The sequence below is a fragment of the Chanodichthys erythropterus genome, chromosome 2 (assembly GCF_024489055.1).
Source record: "Chanodichthys erythropterus isolate Z2021 chromosome 2, ASM2448905v1, whole genome shotgun sequence".
Classification (NCBI taxonomy): domain Eukaryota; kingdom Metazoa; phylum Chordata; class Actinopteri; order Cypriniformes; family Xenocyprididae; genus Chanodichthys; species Chanodichthys erythropterus.
Window position 1 is genome coordinate 12,736,982 of NC_090222.1, and position 22,707 is coordinate 12,759,688.

A 22,707-nucleotide genomic window follows, 5' to 3' on the forward strand; every position below is an offset into this window, starting at 1 on the left:
TAAATATCCTGACACATCCAAGCTTTATAATGGCAGTGAGCGGGATCATTGAGTATGAGCTGAATAAAGCGTCTTCATCCACATCCATCCATCATAAACTTGTACTCCACATGGCTCCAGGGGTTTAATAAAGGCCTTCTGAAGCGAAGTGATGCTATGTGTAAAATTTTTTTTTTTTAAATCCATATTTAACAAGTTATCAAGTACAATATATAGCTTCCGCCAGACTGCCTTCCATATTCAAATTACGAAAAAAACGGACCTGGCGTCGCATCAGTTAAGCTTTTTTAGTAAACATAGGACGTAGCATAAGCTTTTTGAACTGCGAGAGTTTTACACTTTCTACATAAGTTGAATACGGAAGGCGGTCTGGCGGAAGCTAGATATTTTACTTCATAACTTGGTAATTATGGATTTTTTTTCTTGAAGTGAACTAATCCTTTAAAGCACTTGAACACCGATATTTTTTTTTATAATTTCATATTATATATTTATATCCCCCCACCCCCCACCAAAAAAAAAGGGGGAAAAAAGACACCCTTGTTTTAAATCACCCAACAGAACAGTTTTAGTGTGATAGGGAAGTGTACTTTGTGCTGTTGGAAGTACTGAGCAGCTCCCACCCCGCCAGGCTCCTCTGCAGACCACAGCACCGTCCTCAGTGTTCTTTTGGGACGCAACCCTGGGGACCCAAGCAATCGACAGTATGAGCCAACCAAGTAATATTTCAGAATACATTTTCATAATGCAGACACTGTAATATTGCCTCATCGGCTGAGATCAAGGCTTTCATCAGTCTGATCTTTAGCAGAAAAGGACAGGAGAATATAAGATTTATTTTTAAAATAAAAGTGCATATGTAAGGTCAGGTTCACACATCAGAGACTACATGCTGACTATTCTGGGAAGATAGTGCTAGATGATCCTGGCCAGTCAGACAGTTGCATACTGGGCACTTGATAACTTGTCTGTACTTCCAGCAGAGCGGAATCTGTGAGAGATATTTTGGGCTTAATTGTGTTGGGCTTTCTCAATGATCCAGATGGGAGAACTGTACATCTCTTGAACTGCAATGTATGAAAACTGGTCACTGTGTCCAAGTCAAATGGCACATTAGAGGATGGGGCCAAGAAAACATAATATACCAAAACATACTAATAAGAGTAGATTTATAGATCCTAAGTAAATAGCTCAAACTGTTGCAATAATAAAAGCTTACATAGTAAAAATAGAGCCAAGGACTCGGTGAACTGCATGTTGTTGATCATTTAAAATGTTGTAGAGAATGCTTACTCTACCAGCACTGAAATTAATCATGTTGTCTGTGTTTATTGTGCACCATTATAGCTTTATTTTGCCAGTGTTTGTGGATGCCCCTTGCCAAGAGAAAGATCTTAAATACAAATGAGCACAACCCTCAGTATTGCCTGTGCAATAAAGCAACAATAGAGGAGAGGGGCCAAGAGACTCCCACCGCATTGCATATTGACACTCAGCAGGAATTTTAATAATCTCCATTATAATGGAATATTCTCTATACACTGCACTACTTCTACAGTTGTTGCACATGCCTAAAACATTAACTGAATATTAATTAAAACAATAATAAAATAATTATAATTATAATGTATTTTTACATATGCATTAAAACACATGCATCTAACACAGCATTTTCAATGATAATTTTTATCAGAAATATTTTTCTGAAGAACAGAGCTCAGTTTAACTGCTCAAGACAAACAGGGGACTCATGAACAACCATCACAAAACAAACAAACAGTCGCAGATCATCTAGGTAACCACACACAGTATGAAGAATCATGGTTCCCAAACTTTTGAACGGGGTCATTTTAATAAATTCAGCTATTTTCTTGTCTTGTGAATTATATGTAAACATCTTTTATGTATAATATCTTACTCAGGACAGTACTAAACAAAAAATAACATGCATTTTGTATGATCTCTCTTATTTTGTTAATTTTTTTCACATTTTCACAGATTTTGCAAGGGGTTCACAAACTTTCAAGTGGCACTATAATGAAATGTACCATATTGACAGCATCGAAAACGTAAATTATCTAGCAGAAACATTACAGATGTACAAATGTTTAAGTAACCTTATTTCATCTTATTTTATTACTGAATTCATAGAATTAATTGATTGTTTTGCATTTTTATGTCACTGCTGTAATTGTTTAATTATTACTTCAGGTAAAAATTTATTTCATTTGCCACTGGAAACAAAAGGCTTTTTTATAAATATGCTGTGACTCAAAAAATGACTATAAAATACACCAAAAATGCTGTTACCAATGAACCATCACTTCTGGCCATCCGTCAGCATGTCGTGAAGCGTGACATAAGCGCGTTGTGAAACTTGCATGAGAAGTGATACAGAAGCACAGAGGAAAGGTACTTCTCGAGAGAGAGTTTCACAACATGATTATGTCACGCTTCACAATGTGCTAAAGTTCACAGCATGCTGATAGTTGGAAAGCAATGCTTATATATTAGTATACAGTATCTCACAGAAGTGAGTACACCCCTCACATTTTTGTAAATATTTTATTGTATCTTTTCATGTGACAACACTGAAGACATGATAATCTGCTACAATGTAAAGTAGTGAGTGTACAGCTTGTATAACAGTGTAAATCTGCTGTCCCCTCAAAATAACTCAACACACAGCCATTAATGTCTAAACCGCTGGACACAAAAGTAAGTACACCCCTAAGTGAAAATGTCCATATTGGGCCTATTTAGCCATTTTCTCTCCCCAGTGTCATGTGACTCGTTAGTGTTACAAGGTCTCAGGTGTGAATGGGGAACAGGTGTGTTCAAATTGGTGTTATTGCTCTCAATCTCTCATGCCGGTCACTGGAAGTTCAACATGGCACCTCATGGCAAAGAACTCTCTGAGGATCTGAAAAAAGCAGACTAAGGACATGGAATACTAGAACCATGTCCTGTGGTCTGATAAGACCAAGATAAACGTATTTGGTTCAGATGGTGTCAAGAGTGTGTGGGGGCAACCAGGTGAGGAGTACAAAGACAAGTGTGTCTTGCCTACAATCAAGCATGGTGGTGGGAGTGTCATGGTCTGGGGCTGCATGAGTCCTGCAGGCACTGGGGATCTACAGTTCATTGAGGGAACCATGAATGAGCAGATCATGATCCCCTCCCTTCGGAGACTGGGTCGCAGGGCAGTATTCCAACATGATAACGACCCCAAACACACCTCCAAGACAACGAATGCCTTGCTAAAGAAGCTGAGGGAAAAGGTGATGGACTGGCCAAGCATGACTCCAAACCTAAACCCTATTGAGGATCTGTGGGGCATCCTCAAATGGAAGGTGGAGGAGCGCAAGGTCTCTAACATCCATCAGCTTTGTGATGTTGTCATGGAGGAGTGGAAGAGGACTCCAGTGGCAACCTGTGAAGCTCTGGTGAACTCCATGCCCAAGAGGGTTAAAGCAGTGCTGGAAAATAATGGTGGCCACACAAAATCTTGACACTTTGGGCCCAATTTGGACATTTTCACTTAGGGGTGTACTCACTTTTGTGGCCAGCGGTTTAGACATTAATGGCTGTGTGTTGAGTTATTTTGAGGGGTCAGCAAATTTACACTGTTATACAAGCTGTATACTCACTACTTTACATTGTAGCAAAGTGTAATTTCTTCAGTGTTGTCACATGAAAAGATATAATAAAATATTTACAAAAATATGAGGGGTGTACTCACTTCTGTGAGATACTGTATTTATTAGTATTTTATTAATATTATTAATTTTATTAATATTAGTATTTTTTCTCACACATTTTCAATTTCAAACAGCAAAATTTTATAAAATTGTATCACTGGATATTACTGTCGGTCACAGAATATTTCAATCTTAAAACAGTCATCAAATATTAAAAGTTTAGCTACTTACGCACCACATACTCTTTCACTGCTAAAATGAAACAGCGCATTGGAATTCACATTCATCTTCTGTAAACAGTAAGCCCCACCTTCTTTGATTTGATTGGCCAGTTCACTCATTCTGACAGTGATGAGCGCTGTTAGACCATTGAGGCAGACCAGCCTAAAAATTTTACTTTTAAAACTTTTTTTGTTGTCCTAACAACAAACAGAACTGTGCATAATGGAAAAGTAGTACAAATAGTACAAAAGCATCAATATAATCAAATATTGGGGGGGGAATTTGGTAATTTCTAATTATTGCAGGGGACTTGTCCCCCTCAATGTCTATGGTGGTTACGGCCCTGATACACACACACACCTATTGGTTCAGTTTAGAAGACATTTATTTATCACCTGGGGTCGTATGGATTACCATTATGTTTGTTTTGCGTGGTTTTTGAAGCTTCGACTTTGAGAGACCCATTCATTTGCCTTATATGGATAGACAGAGATGGATTATTTTTCTAAAAATCTCCATTTGTGTTCCACAGAAGAAAGAAACTCATAAACATCTGGGACAATATGAGGGTGAGCAAATGATGATATAATTTTCATTTTGGGATGAAGTATCCCTTTAAATTCTGCTCTGAACTATTGTATACAGCCAGAGAGAACTACGAATGCGACACATTATTTGGACTACTTTGGTAGTTATTTTTGACATTTTTTAAATAAATTGAATAAATTATTGTGATTGCACTTGCCTGTTTCTTAAGTTTTTTTTATACTGTAGATATTTTAAAGAAATTAGTTAGGATCAGCTTTAGAGGTGAGAGTGGGATTAGCGGCTCAAAAATATCCATGTAATTGTATATTTTAACTAAAATTGTACATTTTCCTTCCTGTTACATTTTATATATTCTTCTTATACTCTATAAAAGTGGTTATGAATAGGCATGGGGGTAGAGGTTAAGGGAACTAAACTGTATAAATAAAATATTCAAAAACTATATTAATACATTTGTCATGAAAGATTAGTAAAGAGCTTACATTTTCATAGATATATATTAGTAATAATGTTTTATGTTGTAAATATGTCCATATTTCATCTTTCAGCACCTATCAAAACTTACAAAAAAGTATGTTTTTATCCCTGTAGATGTTCTACAATACCTACATATACAGTGCCCTCCACAATTATTGGCACCCCTAGAAATTATTATGAGTAAAATATCTCTGAAGTATATTCCCATTCATATTTACATTTTTTTAGCACACCAGGGTGATCATGAACATGAAATTGTCCAGCCATGACTTCCTGTTCCACAGGAGTATAAACATGAGGAAACACAAGAGCCCAAATTCCCTTGATCATTCATCACAATGAGTAAAACCAAAGAATATAGTTCTGTTGTGCAGCAAAAGATTGTTGAGCTTCACAAAATAGAAAGTGGCTGTAAGAAAATACCTAAAACATTGAAAATCCCCATTTCCACCATCAGGGCAATAATTAAGAAGTTCCAATTAACTAAAGATGTTACAAATCTGCCTTGAAGAGGACGTGTGTCTAAATCGTCCTAATGCGCGGTGAGGAGGAGAGTTTGAGTGGACAAAGACTCTCCAAGGATCACAGCTGGAGAATTGCAGAAATTAGTTGAGTCTTGAGTCTCAGAAAGCCTAAAAAAAATTTATCAAACAGCACCTACATCCCCACAAGATGTCCGGGAGGGTTTCAAGAAAAATCTTCTGCTCTCATCCAGAAACCATCTCCAGCATATTCAGTTGTCAGACACAACTGGAACTCCAAACAGGACTAGCTTCTATGGTCAGATTAAACTAAAAAAAGAGCTTTTTGGCAGCAAACCCACCAGATGGGTTTGGTGCACACATGGATAAAAAGTACCCCATGTCCACAGTTAAATATACTGCTGGATCTTTACTGTTGTGGGCCTATTTTTCTGCTGGAGGTCCTGGACGTCTTGTTCAGATATATGGTATCATGGATTCTATCAAATACCAACAGATAAAAAATCAAAACCTGACTGCTTCTGCTAGAAATCCAATAATGGGCCATGGTTGGATCTTCCATCAGGACAATGATCCAAAACAAACATCAAAACCAACACAAAAATGTGTCTCTGAGCACAAAATGAAGCTTCTGCCACGGCCATCCCAGTCCCCTGACCTGAACCCTAAAGAAAATGAGTGGAGTGATCTGAAGAGAAGAAGCACCAACATGGAGCTGGAATCTGTATGGAGAGATTCTGTATGGAGGAATGGTCTCTGATCTCTTGTCAGGTGTTCTCCAAACTCATCAGGCATTAAAGGTGAAGACTCAGAGCTGTTATCTTGGCAAAAGGAGGTTGCAAAACATTTTGAATAAAAGGGTGCCAATAATTGTGGACAACGTTTTTTGGAAAAAAACATTTATTTCATAATGTGACCCTCCCCCCACACTTTCAATTCTTTTCCTTCAATGAAAGGTTATAATTTCATGAATTTTTTGAATGAAAGATCAAAAGGATAAATAATGCAGATTTATTTTCACAGCTGCTTTTGCTCATAATTACTAAGGGTGCCAATAATTGTGGAGGGCACTGTAAACAGAGACTGACTATTTAGAAAAATAATTTTTAAATAAAAAAGAAAAAAAGCTTATAAAGTCACCATGAATCAAAATAGACAAATTGTTGTTGTTGTTTTAATAGAATATTGCAGTATTTATTATATATGATTTATCCATGCACATTATTATTTATTTATTTTTTATTTATTCATGTGCGCTCGCAATCTTTAATTAAAATAACTTCCCCTCCCTCTTGCAGCAACATCTCTTCTCTGATGATGCGTTTACTGGCACGAAGGCGAGACAACCTGTCACTCACATAAGATCGACCAATAGCAAACCACAACCATCCAATCAATTCCCAATGGACAAAATCAAGTCCCGCCATACATTTTTTCTTGTTTGAGAAGTCGTTTCACTAGGATATACATCATAATATTAAAGAAAAGACTATTGCAACTTCCTTTTCGTGTCAACTTTAAAATACTAAAAAATTAAAAAACAATAATATAAAAATATAGCTGCAAGCAGCAATTCGGGGCCAAGCCCGAGAAGGGGCAGTAGCGCAATACGGAGCAGGAAGAGCAAAAACAGCAGAAATTGAATGTACATGCTAAACAGCTCGTTCCGAAGGACAGGTGGAAATGAAATGAAAATTAATAGAAGTTCAGAGAATGAACACGGAATGAACTAAAAACACTTGTATCTCATTCAAGAGGAATAAAGATTAGTACAATGCTTATTTGGATAAAAAAGGTATCAAAATGACTCATTTCACACAATTGTATAAAGGCACCCCACACGGGATTCGAACCCACAACCTCCGGGTCCAATGTCCATTTCTCAACTCATTGCGCCACTGTGCAGGTGAATGTTGGCACACCTGCCGAAGTTCATTAGTTCATGTGAAAATGAACTCAAAATGAAGAATTTTTATAAAACTGCACTGAATGTTATATTTAATAACTACTTTAGATCATTCTGCAGCTCATCATGCTGTAGCGCAATACAGAGCAGGAAGAGGAAAAACAGCAGAAAATGAACAAACATGAAACAGCTGGTTCAGAATTACGGGCGAAAATGAACTCAGAACTTATGTACATAAGCTTAGATGAAAATGAACACAGCATGAAACAAAAAGCATTTATTTCTAATCCAAGAGGCAGTAAAGGAATCAAAACACACTATTTCATAAAACCGCTCCACCTGGGATTCGAACCCACTATCTTGGGGTGCAGAGCTCATCAGGTAACTGGCTTTACACATTGAGCAACTTGAGGATGCACATTCAACAATCTGTGGAAGAGAACTTTTAGTGTAAGAAAGAATTTACAAAAAAGCATTACTTAGCATGCTAACCATATTAGCATGCTAAGCTAACTTAATGCTAATGAAGCTCATGGTTAACTTGATAGCTGAAGAGCCACATTAAAGAGAATGACAACTGGTTAGCATGCTAAGCAATTAGCATGCTAAGCTAACTAGCATAAGACAACAAACACAAGCAAGGTCACATTCAGAGATGAATATCTTGGGAATGGTAGCGAATATCAAAAATCCATTCAGTCATTTCTGTGCGGCTCGGTCCAAAGATCACCTGAGCTGATTTTGGACAAAATTGGACAAAAATTGTAGGAGGAGTAGTGAAAAAATGGAATACTGTACTTTTCAAAATGGCCACTACTGTACTGGGTGGAGTCTTAATGTAAGATATTGAATGTGATCAGTATGAAGAGAGGAATCAGTTGTATTGACATTCATTTTTCTGGAACAAAGGGTTCAAAAGTTATAACCTATACAAAAGTGAATATTTGAACTGGTGGTGGCGCTATAGACTTAGTCCTAGATACTCCAAAGTTGGTCAAATTACTTTTAATTACTATCACTACAAGCATGCCAAATTTGATAATTTTCCTTCTTATGGTTCATTGATTACCATACAGGGGGAAGAAGAATAACTACGAATTTGGACATAAAGGAATTGCATGTGATAGCTTCAGATTAGACCAGTTTTAGGCAGAACGCCTAGAACAGACACAAGTTCTGCATCTTTTCCTGCCACAGTACTTCATGCGGTCTGGGCATGTGTCACACTGAGTTTCGAACCCACGATGCAGAGCATTCGGGATCCGTGGCGTAACACATTGAGCTAATCAGCCATGCAAGTTCATCAGTATGCTAAGCAGAGGTTTCAGTGTGAGAAAGAGTTCACAAAAAAAAAGCTTCATAGCATGTTAACCATATTAGTATGCAAAGTTATTTAATGCCAACTAAGTTTTGGTTAACCTGTTGACTGAAGACCACATTAGAAAGAATAGCAATAGTTTAGCATGCTAAGCAATTACTGTGCTAAGCTAACTAGCATAAGACAACAAACACAAGCAAGGTCACATTCAGAGATGAATATCTCGGAAATGGTAGTGAATATCAAAAATCTGTTCAGTCATTTCTGTGCGGCTCGGTCCAAAGATCATCTGAGCTGATTTTGGACAAAATTGACCAAAATTTGTAGGAGGAGTAGCGAAAAAACTGTTTTTCATTTACTTCAATATGGCAGACAGGTACATTTAAGGAAAATGGCAAATGATACATTGTCGGAATCGGCATAAGCCAGGGAATAAAATGACATGAAGCATACACATTTTGGAAAGTGTTTTCAAAAGTTATAAGCGTTTTTGAAATAATCATAACATCTGTGGAACAGTAGGTGGCGCTGTGCTGAAACTTCTCAGGTACCTTCACGACCTTCTAAAGGTCATACATACCAATTTTTGTGAAGATATGTCAAATTGTTTAAAAGATATCGCAATTTATGACAAAATTCAAAATGGCGGACACGTGATACATCCAATATTGACAGAATCGGTATCGTCGGATTCGGCATGATCCAAGGAATCCACAGACACCAAGATCTTGATTTTCTGACAAACTGTTCAAAAGTTATTGGCCAAAATAGCCATTTTTCATATCTCATGACCTGTAGGTGGCGCTGTTCCCAAGTTTGGCATAGACCCTCAGACCATGGTTCTGATGAAGCGTACCAATTTTTGTTTCGATTGCTCAAAGTTTGGCCGAGATACAGCCTCTATACTAATTTCGGGTCGACCTCGTTAACTTCGTGACATCATAACCTTTGAACAAAGATGAATAAAAAAAATCTGTTCAGTCATTTCTGTGCGGCTCAGTCCAAAGATAATCTGATCAAAGATTGGACAAAATTGGACAAATTTTGAAGGAGGAGAAGCGAAAAAAAACAAATACTGTACTTTTCAAAATGGCCGCTACTGTAATGGGTGGAGACTTAATGTAAGAAGTTGAATAGCATCAGCATGAAGAGACGAATCAGATGAACTAAATTTAATTTTTCTATGACAAACAGTTCAAATGTTAAAACCGTTAGAATTTTGAAATTTTGAACTGGTGGTGGCGCTATAGAGTTGGTTCTAGAGACTCCAAATTTGGTCCAATCACTATTCATGAGCATCTCTACAACTGTGCCAAATTTCATCATTTTCTCATGTTCCGTTGATAGGGCTGCCATAGACTCCCATTCGGGAGGAAGAATAATAATAAATATAGCTGCAAGCAGCAATTACGGGGCCAAGCGCAAAAACGGCACAAGAAGCCAGCCAACATGGCCGTGAGCATCAGACCAACAGCAGCAGTGAGCAATTAGAAAAAAAAGTTATTAGCATTTTTGTCAAGTTTGTTATAACTTTTGAGCACGAGGTGGCGCTGGTCCGAAACTTCTCAGGCTGCTTCAGGGCATTGTCCTGATGACCCATACCAAATTAATGAATTTTGGTCAAACCCATCAGAAGTTATAAGCAAAAATAGCCATTTTTCATATCTCCACTCCAGTAGGTGGCGCTGCGCCGAAACACTGTATGATGCCTCAGGTCATGCTTGTGATGACACGTACCAAGTTTGGTCTGAATATGTCAAAGCATTGTAGAGATACAGCTTCAAGAGTAATTTTTGCATCATCTCTCAAATTCTTTGCTCCGGTATACGAAAACGGTTTGACTTATCAACTTGAAATCCATAACTTTTTGTCGGCATGGTCTGAAGATGATACGGTTCAATTTTGGTGAAAATCGGAGCAAAGGTCTAGGAGGAGTTTGAAAAAGTAGGTTTTTAAAGAAAAACAATATGGCGGACAGGAAGTTCAGCTGAATATGGCAAATTTGATATCTATGTTCTCAGCATGACCCAAGGAATCTATTGAGACCAGTTTCATTACAATCGGTAGATATTATCAAAAGTTATTAGCATTTTTGTCAATTTTGTTATAACTTTTGACCACAAGGTGGTGCTGGTCCGAAACTTCTCAGGCTCCTTCAGGGCATTGTCCTGATGAACCATACCAAATTTATGAATTTTGGTCAAACCCATCAGAAGTTATAAGCAAAAACAGCCATTTTTCATATCTCCACTCCAGTAGGTGGCGCTGTGCTGAAACATTGTATGATGCCTCAGGTCATGCTTGTGATGACACATACCAAGTTTGGTCTGAATATGATAAAGCATTGCAGAGATACAGCTTCAAGAGTCATTTTTGCATCATGCCTCAAATTCGTTGCTCTGGTATACGAAAACGGTTTGACTTATCGACTTGAAATCCATAACTTTTTGTCAGCATGGTCTGAAGATGATACGGTTCGATTTTGGTGAAAATCGGAGCAACGGTCTAGGAGGAGTTCGAAAAAGTAGGTTTTTAAAGAAAAACAATATGGCGGACAGGAAGTTCAGCTGACTATGGAAAGTTTGATATCTATGTTCTCAGAATGACCCAAGGAATCTACTGAAAACAGTTTCATTACAATCGGTTAATATAGTCAAAAGTTATTAGCATTTTTGTAAATTTTGTTATAACTTTTGACCACAAGGTGGCGCTGGTCCTAAACTTGGTATGCTCCTTCAGGGCATTGTGCTGATGACCCATACCGAGTTTCATAACGATACGCTAATGCGTTCGTAAAATACAGCATTTTAGCACCAAATTTAAAATGGCCGACGGCCAAAATGTCCAATATGGGAAAATTGGATATCATTCGACTCGGCATGATTCCCCGAATCCAACGAGACCAAATTCATGATTTTTGGCCAAACCCATCAGAAGTTATAAGTAAAAATAGCCATTTTTCATATCTCCGCACCACTAGGTGGCGCTGCGCCGAAACGCTGCATGTTGCCTCAGGTCATGCTTGTGATGACAGTTACCAAGTTTGGTCTGAATACGATAAAGCGTTGCGGAGATACAGCCTTATGTCTATTTTCGCAAGCACTACGTACAATTCGTTTGCGTGTTTTTCGAAAACGGTTTGAGAAATCAACTTGAATTCCATAACATTTTGTCGGCATGGTCTGAAGATGATCTGGTTCAATTTTCGTGAAAATTGGAGTAACGGCCTAGGAGGAGTTCGAAAAAGTACGTTTTTCAGAAAATTCAAAATGGCGGAAAAATTTTCATGACGGAAAATGACGTCATATGGTGCAATCGATTCGTCTTGACCCAAGGAATCAGAGGAAAAAATAATTGTGTTTCTAGCCCTTATGGTTCAAACGTTATTAACATAAACATAAGTGCAACTTTGGACAGCTGGTGGCGCTAGAGGGATTGAGTTAGAGACTCCAAATTTGCTATGGACAAAGGTCAGACTGTCCCCTGACTGTGTGCCAAATTTCACAACTTTCCCGCAAGCGGTTCTATGGGCTGCCATAGACTTCAAGAGCGGAAGAAGAAGAAGAAGAAGAATAATAAGCGTACGGAACGCCAACAATAACAATAGGTGCCTAAGCACCTTCGGTGCTTGGCCCCTAATAAGCATACGGAACGCCAACAATAACAATAGGTGCCTAAGCACCTTCGGTGCTTGGCCCCTAATAAAAGGGAAAACGTACAATTACTAAAAACTGATCATAAAAATGAACGTTTCTCATGTGCATATCAAAGTCACTGGCACTTCCTAAATATTTAGTCAGGTGGCAGAGAGAGAGAGAGAGAGAAGTTCTCCAAATGTTACTATCTTTACTTGTCTCACCTAAGTCTCTGATCAAAGAAAGTGCCTCCCAGGAAATGGCGACTCCGCCTCCATCATCCATAGCGCCCTGGCCCACATCCCAGCTGTCCAGGTGACCACTGAGCAGCACCACCTGAAAGAGAGCCAGAGCAAAAAGCATACGAATGAACAGTAAAATAAATATTTAATAACACATTTTCTCAGCATCGTTTTCTTTGTTTTTATATATAGTTACACAATTGTTTATTCATGTATAAAAAGGGTTTACATAACAGACTATAAAGGGAAAAAAGGCTTCCTAGCAAACTTTACCAGATGTTGGCTGTCAGTCTAAATGGAACTTGTCAAACCCAGGCCACAGTGAAAGCCTTTAGACCGATGCTCTAAATTAGATTTAAACTCTAAACATCCTGCTCTCACCTCCCATAGTTCAAAGACTGACTAAAAACATCTCCTTACACCATTGAGAGCACCTTCCACCAGTTTACATTCACTTTCAGCAGAGCTACATAAGCTTTAGGAATATAGCTTACAAATAACTCTCCCATTGCGTTTCTCTACTGTCAATCTGCCGTTCACACAATAACCTCCAAGCTTGGAATATTATGGAAATAAAGCTGCTTTTAAAAATCATGAACATTTTGGGGAATTAAGCAAAAAAAAAGTCTGTTTTTGAAGTGAGGATTTTCCAGATAATTTTGTCAAAATCCTTTTGGCAAATATACAAATGTGACCTGGACATCAGCCAATCAGCTATAAGCCCTCTCCTTCCAAATGTACTTTTGAATACTATGACAGATTTTGTTTGTACATGATTATATTGTTGTCAGTATCATGACAGGTTAACTCCCAAAAGCATGAGAAAAGGCTAACATTAATCAATGCCAACCATCTGTGAGTTACAAAGGCTGAACTCCAAAGCAACAGCTAATGTGCCAACTGCAAAATTACAAAAACGTTCTGTAGTGGCCATTCTTTTGTGTTCAACGGAGTATAAATGATCTCATCTACTGTGAGATTTTGCGCTTTCGTGATCAAGACACCAGAAGGAGGCAGATGGAAACATCTAGGTGAAAGCAGTTCAGACTGTTCTTTAGTGCTGCTGAATTATTAAAGAGGAGACAAATTGGGTCATTATTTTGTCATCCTTGTGCCATCTCAAACCCGTATGGTGTTGTTTTTTTTTCATTTTTAAAGACATTTTGAATAATCTTTATATAGCTCTTTTACAGTACATAAAAAAGCTCATAATGGCAGCTGTCAAGATCCAAAAAGGAAAAGAACACCATTAAAGTAGACAATATAATTTTTGCACTATTTCTCAAGTCTACTGAAGTAATATGATAGCTTTTTGTGAGGAAAAGAGAGACATTTGAGTTGTTACTCTCTAATAATCTTCCCAAAGTCTTGAAATGTCATTCACATTTAAATTTAATTGTAAGTAAAAAAAAAAAGGTCTGTCAGAGCTTTTTTCTTTTTAAAGAAATACATGCTTTTATTCATCATGGATTTATTATATTGATCAAAAGTGACTGTAAAGACTTAAAAAAGATTGTTTGTTCAAATAAATGCTGTTCTTTTCATCAAACAATCATAAAAAAAAATGTATCACATTTCCAAAATAATAAGAAGCATTAAGAAGCATAAAAAATCTTTTTTCAACATTGACAATAATAAGAAATGTTACTTAAAGGGATAGTTCAACCAAAAATGAAATTTGATGTTTATCTGCCTACCCCCAGGGCATCCAAGATGTAGGTGACTTTGTTTCTTCAGTAAAACACAAATGATTAAAATTTTTAACTCCAACCGTTGCCGTCTGTCAGTCGTATAATGCATGTCAATGGGAACACCATCTATAAGAGTCAAAAAATCATGCACAGACAAATCCAAATGAAACCCTGCGGCTCGTGACGGCACATTGATGTCCTAAGACACGAAACGATCGGTTTGTGCGAGAAAACGAACAGTATTTATATTATTTTTTACCTCTAATACACCACTTTGTCCAACTGCATTCAGCATTCACTTGGTGATGTCTGATCGCGCTCTGACAACGGAAGTGATGTCTAGCACTCATTGAAGTATATGCGCGAGACATCACTTCCGCTGTCAGAGCGCGATCAGACATCACCAACCGAGTGCGGAATGCAGTTGGACATAGTGGTGTATTAGAGGTAAAAAATAATATAAATACTGTTCGTTTTCTCGCACAAACCGATCGTTTCGTGTCTTAAGACATCAATGTGCCGTCACGAGCCGCAGGGTTTCATTTGGATTTGTCTGTGCATGTTTTTTTGACTCTTATAGATTGTGTTCCCATTCGCTCTTATTATTTTACTGACAGACGGCAACGGTTGGAGTTAAAAATCATCATTTGTGTTCTACTGAAGAAACAAAGTCACCTACATCTTGGATGCTCTGGGGGTAAGCAGATAAACATCACATTTTCATTTTTGGGTGAACTATCCCTTTAAAGGATTAGTTCACTTTCAAATGAAAATTAGCCCAAGCTTATCCTAGGTGCATATGACTTTCTTCTTTCTGATGAACACAATCGGAGAAATATTAATAAATACCCAGACGCATCCGAGCTTTATTATGGCTGTAAACGTCACCAAACGAATATGAGCTGAAGAAAGTGCTTCCATCCACATCCATCCATCCATCATAAACGTGTACTCCACACAGCTCCGGGGGGTTAATAAAGGCCCTCTGAAGCAAAGCGATGCGTTTGTGTAAAAAAATATCCATATTTAACAAGTTATGAAGTTTAATATCTAGCTTCCGCCAGATCTGTATTCAACTTACAAAGAAAGTGTAAAACTCTAGCAGTTCAAAAAGCTTACGCTACGTCCTATGCCTTCCCTATTCAACTTGACATGACGCCAGTTTGCACTTTCTTCGTAACTTGAATATGGAAGGCGGTTTGGCGGAGGCTAGATATTTTACTTCATAACTTGTTAAATATGGATTTTTTTTTTTTTTTACACAAACGCATCGCTTCGCTTCAGAAGGGCTTTTTTTAACCCCCCGGAGCTGGGTGGAATATGTTTATGATGGATGGATGTCGATCGAGACACTTTCTTCAGCTTCATACTCGTGGGTCCCGTTCACTGCCATTATAAAGCTTGGATGCATCAGGATATTTATTAAAATATCTCCAAGGTGTTTATCAGAAAGAAGAAAGTCATATACACCTAGGATGGCATGGGGGTGAGTAAAGCTTGGGCTAATTTTCATTTGAAAGTGAACTAATCCTTTAAGGACCAAATCAGCATATTAGAATGATTTCTGAAGGATCATGTGACACTGAAGACTGGAGTAATGATGCTGAAAATTCAGCTTTGCCATCACAGGAATAAATTACATTTTAAAATACATTAAAACAGAAAACAGTCATTTTAAATTGTAATAATATTTCACAATATTACAGTTTTTACTGTATGTTTGATCAAATAATAAATGCAGAATTTTTGAGACTTCCAATAAGAGGTCTTTCCAAAAACAAAAAATCCCAAACATTTGAATGTTAGTGTAAATAATAACAAGGATATACTGTATAATAATGACTAAATTAGATATAATTACATAAATAAATACAGTTATTTACTGAGTATATTTCTAATTTACTCATTCCAAGAATTTTTTTTTTTTCAATCCCTTGAAATTCCTGTAAGAAAGCATTCATTGGTAACCCGGACATGGTAATGTAGAAGTAAAAATGACACAATTTCCATTATTATGCCAACACTTACACAGAATCAAGAACAGAGAAAAGTCTGAAAGCTTTTCGTCAATGCACAAATCAACTTTGTGTAACTTCTGGTAATTTCAGTAATCCTCTTCAAAGCGAAATTGCAAACATAAGCTATTTTCCACTTCTTTCAAGTATAAAGTGCAAACAAACAAAAAGTAAACCAGATTTCATCAGAGACTGAAGTTAGACCGGCACTGCATACATTACTGGTTTGGCAGGAGGACCGGCCTAATTTGATGTGGTCCTAAAATATGGAACTGATGGATTAACCTAAACATGTTTTTGTGCATAAAGGAAAATAAAAATATTTTTTTCTAATTTCAGTTTTGGTTTTGAATAAACTTCAAACTAACTAGAAATACTGACCAGCAATAATCATGTCATCCGGCCAAACACAAACCATGAGGATGTGAAAAAAGGAAAAATAAAGAGAGATTTAGTAGTGAGTACTGAGACAAAGAGAGATCTGTCTTCAGATTAAATCTAACTTCCTAATAACTATGTGACAGGGTGGATTGCAAGGGCTGACTGACCTCATAATTAAACACTATCATGTCACTGTTAATGAGCTCTGACAGGATGAGGCTATTAATTATGAGGTACTGAAATATGAATGAGGGAGTGAAATTAAGAGAGTGCACAGAGAGAGGATGAGTTGAGCCTAATGAGCCCGCCATCCAAAGGGAATCATACTCAAACACATATTCAATATTCTGCAGCAAATCTGGACAAGGCAGGGGCCAAAACCTAGAACTAGCTGAATAATCGAGATGTGTAAAAGTGTTCTGAATTTTCATTTTTGGGTGAACTAACCCCTTAAGCATACAATTAAGAATTCCCTTAGCATTTCTTAAGAATGTTCTTATCTTTTTTCTATTATTTTAATATATTCCTCGAGGTTTACTCACAGTGTAAAATTCATATATTTGCAAAAATGATTTTCAACCCTCATTCTGATCTCTATTTGACTTGACTTGTTGTTGAGTTGTTACTTAATTTCAAATTCAGAAAAAAAGTCACGTCACTCATAATCATAATAGATCACACAAGAGTGTTTGTGCACATCCCTAGTGATAGTAATATGTACTATATGAAGCTAGTGTTATGTTATGTAATGTTTACAAATTCAAACAACTCGAGGTTCGAGTTGGAGGTTACTCTAATATTAAGAGGTTATTTATGATGATTTTTAAGAAATTATTTATAGGTATACAAGTTCTTCTAAAGTTTTGTCTTTAGTACAATCTTACCAAAAAAAAAAAAAAAAAAAAAACATTCTTGAGAAATGTTTTTGGGAATACAAAATATTCTTAAATTATTCTCAAGTTTCAGAACTTAATTTGGACCACCGAGTATATGGACTACCAAGTTTGACCAGTACAAAGTGTTACATTTTGTAATAATTTTTAATTATTTTAATCAATTTAAAACCATTTTTTTTTTTTTTTATATTTAAGAATTAAATGAAATTGCTATGATATTTTGTCATTTAATGCTATGAGATTCATACATTTTTATGTATATCTTAAAGGGTTAGTTCACTCAAAAATGAAAATTCTGTCATTAATTACTCATGCTGTTTCACATCCGTAAGACCTTCGTTCATCTTCAGAACACAAATTAAGATATTTTTGATGAAATCCGATGGCTCAGTGAGGCCTCCATTGACAGCAAGATAATTAACACTTTCAACGCCCAGAAAGCATTTATGGTTAAAACCGAAAGATGTATTTAAAACAGTTTATGTGACTACAGTGGTTCAACCTAAATGCTATGAAGTGACGAGAATACTTTTTGTGCACCAAAAATAACAAAATAATGACTTTATTCAACAATACCTAGTGATGGGCGATTTCAAAACACTGCTTCATGAAGCTTCGAAGCTTTACGAATCTTTTGTTTCGAACTTTGGTGCACAAAAGTATTCTTGTCGCTTCATAACATTAAGGTTGAACCACTGTAGTCACGTGAACTGTTTTAAATATGTCTTTAGTAGCTGTCTGGACATCTGGAAGTGTTACTTATCTTGCTGTCAATGGAGGTTTCACTGAGCCATTGGATTTCAAAAATATCTTAATTTGTGTTCTGAAGATGAACGAAGGCCTTACAGGTGACCAAACAAGTTTTGGCGTCAATTTTAACCATAAAAGCCACTATTTACTATTGAAGCATGGCATTGAATCAGTGAAAAACAGCCATTTTAATATGGGTACACTGTGGCGGTGGTATATTTACTGTATGTACACAACCCAAACACTGAAAATGCACCACGGATCAATAACTGTACAAATACATGAAACATTATATCATGTTTGTTAAAAGAGATCATTTACCCAAAAATTTAGCTTCTGTCATAATTTACTCACCCTCATGTCATTCTAAAGTTTGACTTTCTTTGATATTTTGAAGAATGTTGGTAACCATTTTGGTAACAGTTTTGGTTATCGATGACTTATGTGGCCAAAAAAAACACTCAAAATACCTTCTTTTATTTTCTACAGAGGAAAAAAGTCATACCAGTTTGGAAAGAGTTTTCATCTTTGGGTGAAATACCCCTTTAATGACTTAATGTTATCATAAAAGCTATAATAAATGATTTTATATGAAACAGAGAGAGACTGAAACATGCAGTTCCATCTGCTTTTCTGAAACCTATAACTATAGGGGGCAATGGGGGTTTTAGAGAATGGGGTCTTCTTTCTAAATACTTAGGAATGTGGCTGTAAAACACATTAAAAGTGCTTCTCTCATTTCAAAATCAACCTATGGTTAAAACCGAAAGACTGCATTGACCAATAAAAACCCAGAACCACCACAACAAAAATTCTTTCCATAAACAACAATGGTCATATTCTGACCAGCCTGGCATCATCCAGACCCCTAAAATATGTTTACCTACATTTGGACACACTCCCTGTATTTGTGGTTGAGAAAAAACACACTTCGAGTCCAAAAACATTTGTGTAACTACAGGAGATGTCCTTATATTCCCTAATTTATTGACACTGAATGTTTACCGAAAGTGAATTGTGTAACACGGAAGTCATCATAAATATGCCTGTAGACAGACTGACAGAAAGACAGAGGTTACACAAACTGTCCCTCATTCGCTCTCTCCACCCCCACCACTTCCTGGAACTCCATCATTGTGTGTGCTAAAACGAGTGTAGAATTTAGTGCAAAACCAGAGAGTGGTTTAAAGAACGTGTGGAACTCGCTGTGAAATGAACAGAATGTACATTCAGTAAATCATTCGTAGATCACCTTGCTTTTTTTGGTGTTGTAATTCAAATCATCATGAAATAGAAGAGGACAAAAGAAATAGACAGACAGTGATGAAATGTCTGACTAGGTCTTAGAAATCTTCAAAAAGCTGTTGCCTCAGGATCTGGCAGGAATGAAAAAATCACGTTCAAAGTGACTTAATTATCTCAAAAATACAATACATTGTTCTGTTTCAAAAGTTTTAGGACAATTAAAATAAATATTATTGGCTCAAAACAAGCTCTATCACCATTAAGATTTAAATGTTTTGCATTTTGCTGTTGACTAACATTTTGTAAAAACAACTCATAGTAATGCACTTACAATGGAAGTCTATGGGGTAATGGTTTCTGGAGGGTTTAAAAACAGAAATGCACATTTTGTATTGTTTTAAAAAGCTGATTCTGAATAATAATTATGATAAATTTCTCGGTTTTTTTTCTCTATGTACACAGGCAATTTCTGAAACCCCTTTGAAATAAGAGTTTACATAGGGAATAATTTAGAGACTGAAAAAAAAAAAAAAGATTAATAAAAGATTGTAATATGAATTTTAACTCAGAAAATGTAGGTTATTTATTCCTGTGATGGTTAACCCTGTAATGTTCAGACTGTCCTCTATTTGTTTGCCAAATTTCATATATATATATATATATATATATATATATATATATATATATATATATATATACACATATATATATATATATGAAATTTGGCAAACAAATAGAGGACAGTCTGAACATTACAGGGTTAACCATCACAGGATATATATATATATATATATATATATATATATATATATATATATATATATATATATATATATATATATATATATATATATATATATATATATATATATATATATATATATCTTCTAGTAGCAGCTTGGGCTGTGAATTAACAAAAACATGCTTTGCATTTAGGTGGCAATTCAAGCATGCCCCAAATAAAGCTTATTCCAGTCTGTCAATAAAGCTTACTTTATTTTGAACCTAGAACATTCCTTCAACTCAAGTGACTGAAATCATGTTTAAGGCCTCTTAGAGTCTGAATGAATTAGAAAATGATAGACAGATTTATTGGTCAGTTTATTAACTTCTAAATAAAGAAATGTAATCAGCATTTGCATGGTATTAACTGCTCTGGAAAAAATATCAGCCAATTCCACTACGAGAAAACAAAACACAACATCCCAACTAATGCCGCTGCTTGAATTCACACACACACACACACTTGTATATGTGGTTTACATGGACTCTCAGTAGATGTAATGGTTTTTATACTGTACAAACTGAATATTATATCCCCCTAAACTACCCATCACAGAAAACTGTCTGCATTTTTTGAAGTTAAAAAAACCCACTGTTTAATATGTATTTTAAGCCATTTGGTTTACGAGGACACAGGAAGTGTCCTCATAAACCATGTTTATGTAGTAATACCCATGTTATTATACACATTTGTGTCCTCATGAACCATGTATACAAGAACACACACACACTTCATTTGACACAATTGAAAACTGATCTACTGGTCTGACTCTGAGCTGACCAGATGAGCCATAGGCAGTTAAAACTAGCAGTTTTATTTTATTTTTCTGCTCGTACCCAAAATTACAATGTCTGCTAAAAATAAAGTGACTTTTTCAGGTCATCCAGCCACTCTGTGAATTGAAGAAATGAAAACCGACTGATCAAATACACAGATGTGCGTAATGAGGCAGACACCACACACTGAAGCTGTCAAATTCACTCTCAAATTCCCCAAAAAACATCAGCCATCAAACACGTGCAGACCTTGATCACTTGCATTCAGTTACATGTCTGAGTTTTTTCCAAATGACTGCAGACGCTACAAAAGAGAACACAGAGAGCTTCCTTTAGTTCAGAATGGAAATTCAAAAAAAAAAAAAAAGAATCACATGACAACCATTTGCAAATAAAGACCTTTAAATTAAAAAAAAAAAAAGAAAGAAAAGAATGGAAATTCACTGAAGATAGTGGTTATTATGTATTTTATTTCACATTCCTACTAAATTGGGCACTTGGAGGGTTTTTGTTCTTGTGGACTAATCCCAGACAAACTTATTTTGAGTGGCAGGATATGAGGTCATCTGCAAACTGGTTTCATTTCCTCTGGCCACCATAGAAAGCTGAGCCATTGATGATTCTAGCAGTCATGGTCATGTGCTTTATATTATAGTGCTGTTGGTGACTTTAACCAGTTTTAGCAAGTCATAAAATGAACATTTTTAGAAAACTTAGAAATTGGCACCAGACTACAAGTCTAGAATAATTTCACACCTCTAGGCTGTATGCTGCATATGCTGGTTAGGTGAAGCATGTCAGCTGGTTTGAGCTGGTTTATGCAGGTCCTTAGTTGGTCATGAGCTGTATAAGATGGTCCTGAGCTGGAGGTAGTTGCTTAGGACCAGCACTTGACCAGCTTAAACCAGCTCATGACCAGCTAAGCACCATCTAAAGACCTGCTTAACCAGCTCAAATAACCTGCCATGCTTCAAAACCTACCTAACCAGCATATGCTGTTTTTTTTTTTTTTTCAACAGCGTTATTAACAGAATCTCCAGAAATATAAAGTTATATTTTGAGGAAATATCAGTAGCAGACCTGGCTCACTTGAAGCCCTCACTTGGCACAGCCAGGACTCAAACCAACCTTCTTGCTGTGAGGCAACAGCGCTAACCACTGAGCCACCGTGCCACCATATAATAATTTATTCCAGTCTTCAGTGTCACATGATCCTTCAGAAATCATTCTAATATGCTGATTTGATGCTCAAGAAACATTTCTTATCATCAATGTTGAAAACAGTTGTGCTGTTTAATATTTTTTGTGGAAACTGGGATACTTTTTTCAGGTTTATTTGATGAATAGAAAGTTCAAAAGCACAGCATTTATTTAAAATAGAATTGTTAACTGTCTTTACTCTCACTTTTGATCTTTTAAATGTGTCCTTGCCTCATAAAAGCCTTCAATTCGTTTCTCTTTTTACTGACCCCAGATTTTTGAACAGTAGTGGAACTTCTCTTGCATTCTATGGAGTCAGATGATCAGTCAAATGAATTTCCATCCACATGATGACCTCAAGTGGGCTGACCAAATGTGAATTTCTACCACAGCATTTTACACATTTACACTTTTTAGCTTACAATAATCATGCAACT

General features: G+C 36.4%; 1 protein-coding gene across 2 annotated transcripts in view; it reads right to left on the bottom strand.

The window, feature by feature from the left end:
- Window positions 1-22,707, bottom strand: part of LOC137030771 (carboxypeptidase Q-like) — a 79,476-nt gene that overhangs the window by 20,447 nt on the left and 36,322 nt on the right. For both annotated transcript variants that reach the window (XM_067401210.1, XM_067401205.1), the window contains exons 6-7: window positions 12,515-12,626; window positions 591-682 (exon numbers count right to left, since the gene is read on the bottom strand). In XM_067401210.1, coding sequence (XP_067257311.1) covers window positions 591-682; window positions 12,515-12,626 — 204 coding nt within the window. The remainder of the gene's footprint in view (window positions 1-590; window positions 683-12,514; window positions 12,627-22,707) is intronic.